Here is a 14,901-nt window from a genome sequence, read left to right on the forward strand (position 1 = left end):
AGACATCTCTGACATTTAAGCACAGCCATTTAAAAACTACTCTTAAAGGTTGTGAATGGTAAATATGAACAATTCTGCCAAAAAAATGAAACATGTTAATTGTGATTAATCGGATTAGTTGTGACTAATTGGAATAGTCAAATTCATTGGATTAATTGTGATTAATCAGATTAGTTGTGATTACTTGATTATAGAAACAGTTGTCAGCTAATATAGTAATTTATTAATCGTCAGAGCAGTAACTAAGCCAAAATTGTACAAAAAATATATAAATTTTGCATTTTATATATGCATATATACATATAAATTTGTGATTATGTTTTACCCAAAACTCAAGTGGAAGTTTTAGCTTCACCTGATTCAAATTCTTTACAAAATAAAAAATTCTTTTAGGCACCTTTTGCCATCCAGTTATTAATGTTTTAATCCAAAAATAGTCAACAGATTATCCCTGCATTGTATTGATGGTAAGTCAGGCAGAAAGTGCTGAGCTTTTCACTTGTTAATGTTAGAAATATTTTTTATTCTTTGCTACAAATGGTCAAATATACACTAAATAAATGCCATTTTATTGCATTTCAGGCTACAGAATATTTTTCTTATTTAGAAAAGGAATTGAATTATTTATTTGCATCTTTTAATGTATGTCTAATATTGCATAAAAAGTCTGAATTGGGTCATTTTCTTTTTATCCGATTAATCGTCAAAATGATTGAGATGAATAAATAACTAAAATAATTTAGTTGCAGCCCTAAAATTGACTTATCAAATCGCTGTGAATTTGACACCTTTAATCCCAAACCACTTGTCTTCTTCAGAACAGAAGTGCCTCAAACTGTGCGCATACATCAAATATGCGAAGAGTTAATGCTCCACAAAAACCCCCATTCGGTTCCTTTTCATGTGTTTCTCCATACATCTGCATAAAAAACAATAACATCAGTCTAGGATTAAAACTGTAACATCCTAATAGATTGCACGTGATTAAAGTGGCTTTAAATGAGAACTATATGCTTAAGAAAAACAGTGCTAAAGGGATTCTGTTGTGAGTTCAAGCCGGGTTACTATACCCACTTGAGAATTGGTTGAAGTGTTTAGTTTTTTTTTCTTTCCTCACAGACCTCTAAACAGGAACACAGAATTCTCCTCGGAGTTGTGAATAAAGCAGAGTTTCTGCATGTGTGAGGAATGTGAACATGCGCCTGCATAAGTCCAGGACGCTGACTCTGTCAGACAGAAGCTGAGTGGGCGAAGTCACGTGTTTCTTCGATAGTTAAATGCAAGGTCAATCAACTTTTACTCTCAGAGCTCGAGTCGTTCCACAGCCCATCGGTTCCCAGGCTCTCGCAGTTTCTGTCGTGCGTTATAGCAGCTTATGCTTTCCAGCAACACCTCCTAACAGTCTTTGTCAAACTAGTCTCACTGATTTTTGGGGGGGGTTATGCTGCTTGTTTAGGGCTGCAACCAACAATTATTTTGGTAATTGATTAATCAATCAATTATTATCACGATTAATCAGATACAAAAATTGGCATTTTCTACAATTTTTTCATTTAACCACTTAAACCTTTTTGTGCAGTATTAGAAATAGATTAAAATATGCAAGTAAACAAACAATATAACTCATTTATTAAGTAAGAAAATAAACAATGCATTGCCTAAAATCAATAGCATAACATTCCTTTAGTACATCTGAACTGTGTGAAGCCTAAACATATTTACATGAAAAATTTACATGTATTCGTGGTGCAGTTTTGACTCAATTACTTTTCTGAATATGTTTTTTTTTAAATTAATTTATTTTTTTACCCAAATGACTTTTTCTTAGTCAGCAAACTAAGGTTAAATATTATTCGATTACTACATTAATTTGACGATTATTTCATATCAATTAGTACGATTAATCGTTTCAGCCTTGCACCCTTAAGGCTGAAACTTTGTGATGCATCACTAAGTCATCAATAGTGACTCTGCATACTTTAGTTAGTAATTAATCACTCACTAAATAAGTTGATTATTTCGATAGTTGATTAGCTACGATTTATCTGATTAATCGTTTCAGACCTGCTACATTAAGTTACACTTTAACCATTTTTCTTGACAACATTGCTGTTCTCAGGCGCTCTACATTCCAGTCAGACTAAGTTTGAGCTTTTTGACAAAGCAGGATGAGTCAACAGGTAAATACACATTTATTTTGGTAGGTGAAACAAATATCAAATACATTTATAAAAAGGCAAATTTGGTTAAAATGGAGTAACTACATAAAACCAGTAACTCTCGCTCTCTGTCTCTCCACCTTTAGATCATTCTCATATTTTGATGAACTAAACATGGGTTTCAGAACAAAGGTGAAAGTGTGAAATGATGGGCGTGCCGTGGTGGCATAGGGCGTGGCGCGACCCGTATTTGGAGGTCTTGAGTCCTCGACGCGGCCGTCGCGGGTTCGACTCCCGGACCCGACGATATTTGCCGCATGTCTTCCCCCCTCTCCTTCCCTGTTTCCTGTCGACCCGCTATCATATAGGGGACACTAGGACACTAGAGCCCACAAAAAATACCCCCTGGAGGGGTTAAAAAAAAAGAAAAGAAAAAAAGAAAGTGTGAAATGATATAAAACCAATAAGCTGCAGAATCTCTGTAAGTTACGGGGAAAATCTTTCACACATATGCTGCATAAGTGAATACTGAGTTGCTGGCCGTGCCCTCTATTCCAAAAACGCCCCATAGCTTCATGATCTGAAACTACAAACAGCCCCCCTCATCTCCACACATTGACTTGCCTGATCAATGAAAATTTCCTCCAAAAACAGATTAAAGTTTGAGGTCATAATGTGAGAAAATACTCCCACAACCTCCCCAAAAAGCCTTCCAAGAGCTATTAATACTGCAGATCTTCCATCTGTTTTCCAAAATCCAGTTTTCTGCGAGTGTAAAACAACCCCAAGCTATGCTCTGTTCGGAGTTGTGCATCGTTTGCAAAGCGATGCGTCTTTGCAGTGAGAAGTTTTCACACCTCTACTGTACTGTGTCAGCAAAGCTGATGAGTCATCCTGTAGCTCGCCAAGCGGATCTGTCAGGGTTTTATGGGCCTCTCCTTAGTTATCATCGACTCGCTCATGACTTATTTGCGGGAGCGTAAACACAAGTTATGATGTCGGAATGGCACAATTAAATTCATCTAGCGAGTCTGTCGGATCGTTCAGTTTTGCTGTGATGGAGAGGAACCTGAAGGAGAGTCTTTTTTTTTAACCCTCTCCATGCTAAGAAAGTTAAACTTTTTCATGCAGTCGCTTCATTGCTGTCCAGACAAACTGACTTTCCTGAAATGTGAAACTTTCAGGACGTTGAAAGAGGATTTAAAAAAAATTAAACTGATCACTTTTACCTCTTCATTTCTGAATCAAATGCCTCGACAGCATTTGGTCAATTGTCAAATTTGGCAACTAAAAACAGAACAAACTGAAATAAGGAACTGGTGATAATGGTCTATCATTAAGGTGAGGTTTGGACTGTGCAGTTTGACATGGAGGCCATTACAGACAAGATTCATTAAGTGCTGGATCGTAGGAGGATTTTACACAGCAGGTCCTCTGTTACCATGATCACGGCTCGCACTTAGTAGCCTGCAGATATTGATCTCTTACCTCCTTTGTGAGATGTACGAGCTTTTTGGTGTTACTGGGAGCCAAGAGTTTCTGCATGAATTTGCAGTAAATTAATTTTCTAGGAATCTGTCTATAATGATAAATGTTTATATTATCATTTTTTTCTTATTTGCTCTACTGTTCAGCCATAAAGTCTGTATTTTGTCTGCTCTGGTGGTGTACTCGACATACTTTTTGTTGAGAGTAAACTTGTCTATAGTGACGCAGCATTAATATCTGTTCGCCAGTGAGATGAATAGAGATCATCGCAATGATGAATTTCTTGTGGAAATATTATGAGAATTAGTCCATTTGGTCCAAATTGAAAAGAATTCCACCAATCAAACTCAAATATTTGATAGCTGTTTTTTTTTTTAACTAGTCTTTTCACCGTAACTAAAAGCTATGAGATCGAGCTAACGGCAACACTTTTCGGTGAGTTTCTGAAACACTCAGACTAGGGATGTCACAATAAAAAATAAATCAATTAATTGCATGATAAATTAAAACAGACTCAGTAATTTCCATTGGCATGATTTATTGTGTGTCTTTTTCTCTCTCTTTCTACCAAAAACTGGACGAAAGAAGTCTTCAGTTTGGTGCTTTGGTCACAACTAGCCCTTTTTTATGAAGGACAATTTTGTTTACAAAGACTTCAAAATTCATTTTATTTGATGTTTTTTATTTATTTATTTTGGATATTTAAAATGTCTTTTAGTTCCACTGTTAAATGTCCACTAAAGATTTTAAGTTTACTGATGTTTTAGAATGTGTTCTTTCATTATTACTTTGCGATTACTGTTATGATACTTAAGAATATAATGGTAACTTCTGGAACAATTTATTGTCCAGCAAAATTTGTTATTGTGACAGGCCTAACTCAGACCGGACTTTGTGGAACCAAGAACCCCGTCACATTCAAAGTTATGCTTTCCGCTCAGTTCAGATGCTCGGTTTGAACTTAAGCAAGTCGTATTGGCGCATCTTAACGCCTAAAGCTAGCTTTAAGATTGACGTACTGATCAGCTAAATGGATCAGCATTTGCGCCGTTCTCCACCCCGGTTTGCCCGTCTCAGTGTTACGGGACTTGGTCGTGCTTCAACAAATTTTTGTAATTCGGCGCGGATCGTGCGCACCACCTTTCACTCAAAATGGACGATTCAGAAGATGCTCTTGCAGAACAGGTTCACCTGTACCGCTATCCGCCTATGAGGGCTTATTTTCTGAAAACACCCCATCAACAGACAGTTCAAGTATAAAAGCAAACCTCTAAATGAATTAAGTTGCCAACATGTTTTTGGCTAATTCTTGCGCAAGAAAGAACAGTTGTACAGGTGATAAAGTGGCCTGTGAGTGTTCAGCTTTGTAAATTTTGCTTGAGATTCAGATTCTTAAATAATGTCCTTTTTTATTATTAGTAGGCCTGTCGCGATAAACGATAAATCAATTAATCGTACAATAAATTAAAACTATCGACGTCATTTTAATTATCGGCATTATCGTCTCTTCCGACCTTTTCCTCTTTCTGTTAATGACACTGAATGAAAAAAGGCTCAACTCTGGTGCTCTCCACTGACCCTGCTTTACTACAATCTACCTGCAATGCATGTAGCTAGTGTTAGCATAAAGTCCTGACTGAATGAAAATTATTAGAACCTATTTATGTCACGTTAACGAAGAACAGCTTAAAAGTTACTGGGTTTATCAACTGCTGTAGCAATTTCGCTCCAACTCCTCCCCTTGTTATTTCTATATTCTTTGCATGTTGAATAAACATTAACGTTGTTTCCACGTATCATCTCCAATGTCCGCTGGACTTCGGGTTGCCGTGTCAGCTGTTTGGGATTCCCCGATGTAATTTCCCCTCAGAAAGCAAGGAGGGAATCTGCGCTTTCTGATTGGCTACCTGTCACATTCAACAGGCTGGTTAAGGCTCCCAGTCGGGGAAAACCCCTGATTTAGATCGGAGGGCAATGACGATCTACCGTAACACACCACACAATCTTAGAAAGACCAACGTTCTAAGATAGTAATAAGGGGAAAAATAGGAGCAAAAAATTCATGTAGTGTGAACTATTGCATCAGGTAGTCGGATGTGCCCGTCTTCTCTATTTAAATCTAATTATTACTTAAGGGTAATATAATATACAGACTTCATAATCTGCAATGCAGTACTTATTTCCACTTTGGCTTTATGTTGTTTAGTTTTTTTTTCAAGTGCGTTTTTTGTTAATGGAGACTGAGAATCTATTTTATTTTTGTTTCTGGTTGTTTTGTTTATTTTGTTTATCAGTGTTAGAACAGTGTTAAGTGTTCTTTTGAAAATAAAGTGTATCTATCTTTGGCAAGAAATCGCATGCATTATTACATCATTTTCATTAAATCAGTGTAAAAAGGTCTTCAAACAATATTATCGTTTATCGCAATAATTTTTGAGACAATTAATCGTTCAGCAAAATTTGCTATCGTGACGGGTCTAATTATTATTATTATTATTATTATTATTATTATTATTATTATTATTAAATCTCCATCTGCTTCTTCTCATTGCCTCTCCTCTGAGGCACTGCTGCTCATTCCTAGAAGTAAGATAAACTCTTGGGGAAATTGGTTACTTTTGGAGGAAATTGTAAAAATTAAATGAAAACAAAAACCTCACAGAGGAAGAAGCCGTTGCCTCATGTGGTTGCTCGAGCTTTACACCATATTTGAAAAGCAGCGCAAGGCTGACTTATATAAAGAGATGCCATGTAGACGAGATGTAACATCCTTCCAAGACTCACAACATCAAGTTAATCCCCCCAGAGGGATGTTTACTGCCAGGTAGACACCTGCTATCCTCTGCTAATTCTTTTTCCTGATTCTATTCCCAGTTCAGAGAAATTAGCAACCCTTCTAATTAGCTGTAATTTGTTCAGAAACATTTTCAAACTAAGCAGTTTTTACTTATCTAAGAACTCTCTGGAATCTGATTTTTCACCCAAGGCTGTGCTCTCTATCTTTCTCCTTCTTATTTTATTTTATTTTTATATTATTTCATCCTTATGTAACTGGCCTCAGCTCACCCTCAGCTGCAAGTGTGGCTCTTCTTTTACTGAGTTGGTGTTGGAGAGAGAAAGAAGAAGAAGAAAAAAAGCCGGTATCCTGTTTGCACATCATCTTAAGAAGTCTCATTCTGAAACAGAATTGGAGCGTTCTCCACGTTTGAGCGCAGGAGCTTTTTCTGCACGTAGGAGGAAGCGGGGGGAGAGAAAATGTGAATCGGAGCTGGGATTGTTCCCGGCGGAGCGGCCTTCCATTAGGACGTGGATTTGGCCTGTGAGCTTACAGAGCAGCTCAGGTGGATTTAAGCTCATTTCCTTTCCCATCAGGATCTCAAGCAACCTTTTTGCTCCGTCGAAACAAAGTCCTTTTACTCCCACTTTGGGTTGTCTTTGGGCCTACCTCCTGCATAGTTTCGTCAGATTTTGACGCTATACCATGGCTGTAACAAACAGGGAGAAGAGAACTAGCATGGACCGCACACATCAGGAAAAAAAAACAAAAAAAACCACAGCCTCCAACAACCTGGAGGTATGGATGTAGAAATTTTCCAGAGTTTCATGCCTCTGGTATGACATTGACACACCAGTGCATGGGAAAATTAGTCAAGTCAGGACTTACTCTGCAAATGTTTCCATTTCCCCGTTAGTGGATTTTTTGTTTTGTGTGTGCGAACTTGCGGAAATTATTTAGAATTTTGACGTTTCCCTCTACTTTTTCTAATCCGATACTTCAAAAGATTGATGAGATTCCACCTAACTAGTTGCGTTTTCATTGTCCATAAATTGGCGCAAATTGGAATCTCAAACAAATTGGCTTAACGATGGTAACTCATGATCTTTGCTTAAGTTTTTGCGGTAGGATCAGGTGGTTGAAATTTGTGTATTCCACAAAACTGCAATGGAAACAGTTTTCCCCCCATCCTGCGAGTTTGTATTCTACGTGTTTAGTTGTAGGCATTGGCGTTCTTGAACAACGCACGGCTTTCTTCACCACAGGTCTCACGGCATCGCACAGTTCATCTGAAGTCGAGTTTTCTCATTCAGACATGTTGAATCCACAGATCTTCTGTAAAATAACCGACTACCATTTCCACAATACGGCACTCATTGTGACTTTTCGACTTTCACTGAATATCAAAATAATCTTTGCACACATTTGTAATGGAAAAGCAGCTACAATTATGCACCACTTTTTGTTTTTTGTTTTTTTTTATCCCAAGAAATCCCAGTAATGTACACCAAGGTTTGTGCTTTGACGTTTGATAAATGCTGGAGAAGTTCAAGAGGTTTTAAACATTTTCATGGAACTGTAAAAGCATTATGTACAAAAGCAGGAGTCAGGAGTTTGAACAATAAATGCTAATTAGATTTAGAAAGAGGCTCTTGCTGAGATTTCCTGCCTCATCTGTTCTGCCGCAGGACATTAATCCAGATTTATCATTCCTGCCTCCCGTTGGCCACCGTGATTTACAGAAACACTCGTGTTTTCATTAATAGTCAGACCTCGGCTATTAAAATCACCTTCAGATTACATGCAACTTGTTTTGGTCGCAGGTGAGATGAATCAGTTTGGTAGAAATGTCGCCCTAATTTTTTTTTTTTACCGCTTCTCTTTTTCCGCCTCAGTCAGTGTGAGCTAACGGCAAAACAAAATGACAACACTTTCCCATTGTTGCATAGCATTCTCAGAATTTGCGCCTGAATTATAAAACTCGTTAATTAATAATGTAGCTTAGCTGCGTGCCTACATAGGTTATTACTTTATCACGACTCACTCACGTCGAATGGGAAAGCTTCTAAACTACATTAATTTCACCAGACTACAGCCTGGCCAGCGATATCAAAAGATATTAAGTGGAAAAGTAACACAGAAGAACAGAAAGTTATTCAAAGTTCAGCGTTGGCCAGTAATTTCCTTCAAGTTGGCCCGCGCTCAGCTCCGAACGCTTTTGCTCTGGGCAACAGCCGCTCACTCCTCTGACTGTTCCAGCTATTCCTAATTGCCGGCTTACATTCCAAAGTAATTGACTGTCATCTACTTCTCCAGTAGATGAATCTCTGCCTGCCACAGTTTCCACCTCCAGCTGAATTTCATGCATAAGTTTTAAACACCGGGTTTGCAAAGATTTTAGGTGAGTGTTTGGTGGATCTGCTTCTATCACATTTTGACGCTGTTTCATGTCTGCCCTGCTTTACGTTACCTATCAAGAATCAGTCTAGGCACACACAGATGGGCGATGAATTCACGAGATGAGAGGACACTGGCTTCACAAGATTGAACTGAAATGTTAGACCTTTAAGGCGTCTTGACTTAGATTGAGAACTGAGAATACTTTATACCAGACCTTAAATTGCGGTTTTGAGCTTCTCTGTTCCTTTTCTTGGAACGCCTTGCAAGCTGAACAAAAACAGTCAGAACAATTTTCACTGAAGGCTTTACGCAAAATAAAACGAGAAAAAAAAAACGACAATGGATATTCTGTCAACAGTGCTTGTGTCTTAAATTGCTACTGTTTTTCTAAGTTTATTACTGTCTGAACTACTGCTCTTTACTGCCAAATTAATTGTGTTTTATATATTTCTAATCTTTTTGTTATATCTTGTCTATGATGGTGTCTACTGCTGTCTGTCTTGGCCAGGTCACCTTTGGTGAAGAGGTTTTGTTCTCAATGAGTTTTTATCTGGGTAGTGAAGGCTTAATAAAAATGAAAGTCATAAGACATGGAAACAAAATCACAAAGTAGAGTCACTTGACTTTATATACATTTCCAAGGCCGAAATCTTCTTCATCACAGACATGCGGTGACGTCTTATGAAAAGCTTTGCTGGACAGATTTCTCCTAACAAAAGGAAAGCTAGTCCTTCAAAAACGAATCAAGTCTACATCATAGAACTAAAAGAGGCTTAGAGTGTAGCATAGCAGAGTGTTTTGCATAAAATAAGTGTCCAGAAACCCATAAGGGGATAAACACATTCGTGGCGTTTGACCAAAAGTCCTCTGATCTGGTGTGTCACTGTGTTTCCATTACAAATGTGCGCAAAATATTCCGCTAATGTCGAAAAAGGCCCACACAATTTCACTGTTGTGGTGTTCCCATTAAATCAGAAGCGCAATTAAAATCACACGTAAATAAGTTTACTCACACGATAAGTCATTAAAAAAAAAACATGCCGCACAATCATCGTCCACCACTTTCTGTCGTCGCCTTTGTCTTTTCTTCCAATAGTAGCATCTGGTTGTTGATCTTTTGACTCATGATACAAAAACAAGTGTTCCAGTCACAGTTTTGCAAAATACGCTAATATGGCGGGAAAAAACAACTTATCCTAGCACAAAAACGTTTCATGGAAAAAACTTTTTTTTTTCTTTACAAAATCGCCGTGTTTCTATTAAGCAAATTTACTTTCGGAATTAGAATTTGCCAATTATGTGATGTGGTGTCTGTGTGCTCTTTGCCTTAAATCCCCTGGTCATTTGCCACACAGATGGTCTTTAATTGCTACACACGTCGCTAGTCAGCCGATACAGGGTCGTCACCAATCTGGTTGGGTGAACTTGCGTTTCTCATGTAAAATTTTCCGGCTGTAAGGCATTCGAGGAAATATCGAAAACAAAGACCCGATTGAGTCAGAAAACAGCCGTTCAGCCTCGTCTGAATCGCAAAACTTCTTGGCTCAAACTCAAAGGCAGTGATGGACCTTCTGACCGCAAACAAATATCAGTTCCATCTAACTTTGCTCTCCACCTGTAGATAGACTCAGTGAGCCGCCGGGTAGTTTAAAAAAAGATCTCTGCCACAATCGTGGGCCTAAAGTAGCTTGTGTGTCCTGGAATCACTCCTGACATTAGAGCTTTCAGTCTCAAGATGAAAAGCCTGCCTTCAAGCTGCTTTGAGGGCATGACATACTTTCCTTTAACAAGTTTTAGTTTCTCTTGTGTTTGGCCTTTGATGGTAGCAAGGACAAATAATTCTGCTGGAGGTTTGCTTCATTGTTTGTGGAGATTAATAGATTAATTTGTTTTTAAAGACTAGTAACCACAGACAGAGCGTGCTTCACCGGCTGTGTAGTTAATTATGTTGTCTTGAAGGTACATGTAAGAGAAAAACGAGATCTTTTCTGAATGCGTGGACTATCAGCTTAATAGATTTTTTTTTGTTGCATTTAAATTTGGGTTTTATCCTCAAAGAACCTGAATACTTAAGGACTAGATGCCAGTTCACTGTTGGAGTTTGTCCAAAGCCAAGATAAATGGGGAGTGTTGCATTAGAAAGGGCACAAAATTGATCATTTGTAGCACATCTCAAAATTGCTATTCACAAATGCTTTACAAAGAACAGCAGAAGCTTTTAAACTCTAGATTAAAACTCTAATCTGGTAAATACAGAAGGGGCTGGTGCTCACTGATCACTTTTAAGCTTTTGTTGTACAAATTTCTCAACGCCATCTGTGTCTTCATCAGAGTCGGAAGAGTGATACCCCAAAAGACCTTAAAAAAAGAATTAATTTCAGAGTGTTCCTACATTGCCTAAATAAATATTATGGGCTATTAATCTGCTGCTCTCTTCAAAACAACATGTTTATTTTTCAGTCTTAGTTTTCTCTTTGTTCAGACCTCAACCATCTCCAGCTGCATTTCAGTTGAACATTTCGGTGGGAAAAATTTGCTCAATGGAAACAAGCCAATTTTGAAAAAAACATGTTTTTTTTCTTCTATAAACAGTTTTTGCAGTAGGATTAGGAGTTTTTTTTGTTCTGTTTTTTGGAAACTGCAATGGAAGCTTTTTTCGCATCACAAGAGTCACATGACTCCTGTGATGTCTTCTTCATGTTGCCATTGGCGCAAACCATGAAGAAGACAACAGGAAGTAGTTGAATGGTCATGTTTTTGAATGTCTTAAAGCATTAACAAATTTTTCCATGTGCGATTTTAATTTCATTTCTTAATTAATGGAAACACAATAGTGAAGTTGTGCTTTTTCAACATTAGTGGGATATCGATACATTTTTGCACGCATGTGTAATGGAAACACAGCTACTGAGCAACTTAAAGTACAAGAGTCAGAGCACCCAAAGTAAAATGTTATATATATATATATATATATATATATATATATATATATATATATATATATATATATATATATGTATGTATATATAGGCCTGTCGCGATAAACGATAAATCAATTAATCGCAAGATAAATTAAAACTATCGACGTTATTTTAATTATCGGCATTATCGTCTCATCCGGCCCTTTTCTCTTTCTGTTAATGACACTGAATGAAAAAAGGCTCAACTCCGGTGCTCTCCATAGACTCCCCCCTTTCTCATTTTCTTAGTGTAAAGCCCAGCGCACACTACACGATCTTCAAGCTGTCGGCCGATTGTCGGCCCATTTTTAAAACCTGAGACCACACATTAGCCGACAGAAATCCTAGGTATAACCGTTCGATCGGGTTCGTGTCCAACAATGGGCACAAAATAATGGCTACAAGTTCAGTTAACTAATTTTAAAACCGTGCATTAATCAATGCTTTACTACAATCTACTTGCAATGCATGTAGCTAGTGTCAGTTCTACTGAATGAAAATCATTAGAACCTATTTACGTCACGTTAACAAAGAACAGCTGAAAAGTTACCGGGTTTATCAACTGCGGTAGCAATTTTGCTCCAACTCCTCCCCTTGTCATTTCTATATTCTTTGCATGTTGAATAAACATTAACGTTGTTTCCACATATTATCTCCGATGTCCGCTGGACTTCGGGTTGCGCCGTGTCAGCTGTTTGGGATTCCCCGACGTAATTTCCCCTCAGAAAACACGGAGGAGAATCCATGCTTTCTGATTGGCTACCTGTCACATTCAACAGGTTGCGTTAAACTCCCAGTGGGGGAAAACCCTGATTTGGATCAGAGCGGCAACGACGATCTACCGTAACACACCACAATTTTAGAAAGACCAACGTTCTAAGATTGTTGTAAGGGGAAAAATAGGAGCAAAAAATCATGTAGTGTGAACTATTGCATCAGGTAGTCGGATGTGCCCATTTTCTCTATTTAAATCTAATTATTACTGAAGGGCAACATAGTACACAGACTTCATAATCTGCACTCTTTTGATTGAATGCAATATTTATTTCCACTTTGACTTTATGGTGTTTAGTTTTTTTTCAAGTGCGTTTTTTGTTAATGGAGACTGAGAATCTATTTTATCTTTGTTTTTGGTTGTTTTGTTTATTTTGTTTATCATTTCCAGTGTTAAATATTCTTTTGAAAATAAAGTGTATCTATCTTTGGCAGGAAATCGCATGCATTATTACATCATTTCCATTAAATCAGTGTAAAAATGTTTTCAAACAATATTATCGTTTATTGCAATAATGTTTGAGACAATTAATCGTTCAGCAAAATTTGCTATCGTGACAGGCCTGTATATATAAAATGCAATTAATTGCATAAAAAAACCCTCAAAGTTAAGGCCCTGGCCCTAAAAGTATCACAGATGTTTCTTTTGTCCTGACACAATGCACGAAGCAAAAGAGTCCACCGCCGCCTATTTATAGCTGTAATCCGCAATCGTTTGAGACCCTTCTAAAAGATGACTATAAGTGCCTAGTTTAATAGTTCAAATACCAAATATACCTTAATATGCATTAATACACACAGTGGAAACCATCTTGGCACAACCACAGAAGCTAGCATCAGCAGATTTTCCGCTGAAAATACAATGCTGTCCTGGATTGGCCACTTTGCAAACGCCAGCCAACATGTTGTGTTGAAGTTTCTCAGCTTTCCAAGCTGGATTTTCCTTCAATGTATTTCAGATGTGCCCTACGAAAAATTAGGTGAATGGAAAAAGTTTTTTTGGAGTTTGGAGTTGCGTTCCACAGACAAATACACAAATTCTGAACCGCCCATAAGTGGTGGTCCAATGTATATGTTCTTTGCTCTCGTTAATCCTGCCAAATAACCTACACACACCTTTTGTACTGTTGATTTACTGGATATATGACGAGCATCATTCCAAAAAGAAATGACACACCTGTTTCAGCCACAGTATCGTGGGTCCCCGAACTTCAAGAAGTTCACAAGACACATCTCAGACTAGTTGAGTTATTTAGTTACATCGGGGTTGTAGAAAACAGAAGACAGTCGAGATTTGTGTTCAATGTGTTAATGGTGGTATTACTAAGGTCTGCGAAAAAACCCAAACTAAACAAAAGCTCCCCATCCAAAACCAAACCCAATTCAGGTGGACGATATTTTAGGAGAGGAGAGCGACAACGAGAGCGAGGGTCGAGGGAAGGAGAAGCCGGGCAACGAGGATATTGCTGAGGAAGAGGAGGAGGAGCAACAGCAGCAGCAGCCAGAAGCTGGAGAGTTGACAACATCAGGGCCCCCCTCTAAGCCAGACGGAGTGGAGGAAAGACTTCAGACCACACCTCCCAGTGACTCCAGTTTGTCAGAGAATGTCCCAAGGTGAGGAACAAATGTTATGCGCCAGTTGTCCTCGCCAAACTGGATCTTATAGTGTCTTAAACCAACAGTTGTTATCCAGTAAAACATGTTCATAGATAAAATGGAGGGTGTCCAGGCATCCTTAAAAAGTCTTAAATTCATGTATTTAAAGCTAAGGCCTTAAAATGTATTAAATTCATGAGAAAATATGTAAGGTTGTCTTAAATATGTTAATCACAGGTCTTAAATTTTGTTGTGGCTGGACTATTTAACCTAGAATATACTATATAGTTTATTTTTTCCGTGGGACTTGTCTGCCAGGTAAAAGACCAAGTCACACGCAGACATCTTCATTAGTTTCTGTGACGTGGAAGTGGTTGAGCTACCGCTAACTGACTTCCAATAAACCCTTATAGCTAGCTAGCTTTTTTGCTCCCATCAGTGATAAGTGTAAATTTATTGCCAGTTGGTTTGTCTTTGCCTTTACCTCACCTCTGTTGCCGACCCGTATGATGCTACATCCACTCTATGCAAAGAAGCTTTGCACTTCCACTGTATAAAATATGCAATTTTCATCTATCCATCCATCCATCCATTTTCTGTGTACCTTTGTCCCTAGTGGGGTCAGGAGGGGTGCTGGTGCCTGTCTCCAGCTAAAATTCCAGGTGAGAGGCGGGGTCACCCTGGACAGGTCGCCAGTCTGTCACAGATATGCGATTTTCTTTTGTATATTTCTGTCGTGGTACAGGTC

General features: G+C 38.2%; 1 protein-coding gene and 1 long non-coding RNA gene across 3 annotated transcripts in view; both read left to right on the forward strand.

The window, feature by feature from the left end:
* The window catches only part of ctdp1 (CTD (carboxy-terminal domain, RNA polymerase II, polypeptide A) phosphatase, subunit 1), a 78,488-nt gene that overhangs the window by 24,750 nt on the left and 38,837 nt on the right, over window positions 1-14,901 (forward strand). The window contains exon 12 of one of the 2 annotated variants that reach the window (XM_028036360.1): window positions 13,945-14,171. The exons of the other annotated variant lie outside the window; for it this stretch is intronic. Coding sequence (XP_027892161.1) covers window positions 13,945-14,171 — 227 coding nt within the window. The remainder of the gene's footprint in view (window positions 1-13,944; window positions 14,172-14,901) is intronic. 2 annotated transcript variants of the gene reach the window in all.
* On the forward strand, window positions 2,118-2,579 carry LOC114156123 (uncharacterized). Its single transcript, XR_003597909.1, has 2 exons — window positions 2,118-2,180; window positions 2,306-2,579. It is a non-coding gene; the product is annotated as an uncharacterized LOC114156123 (long non-coding RNA).

Source organism: Xiphophorus couchianus, chromosome 13 (genome assembly GCF_001444195.1).
Source record: "Xiphophorus couchianus chromosome 13, X_couchianus-1.0, whole genome shotgun sequence".
Classification (NCBI taxonomy): domain Eukaryota; kingdom Metazoa; phylum Chordata; class Actinopteri; order Cyprinodontiformes; family Poeciliidae; genus Xiphophorus; species Xiphophorus couchianus.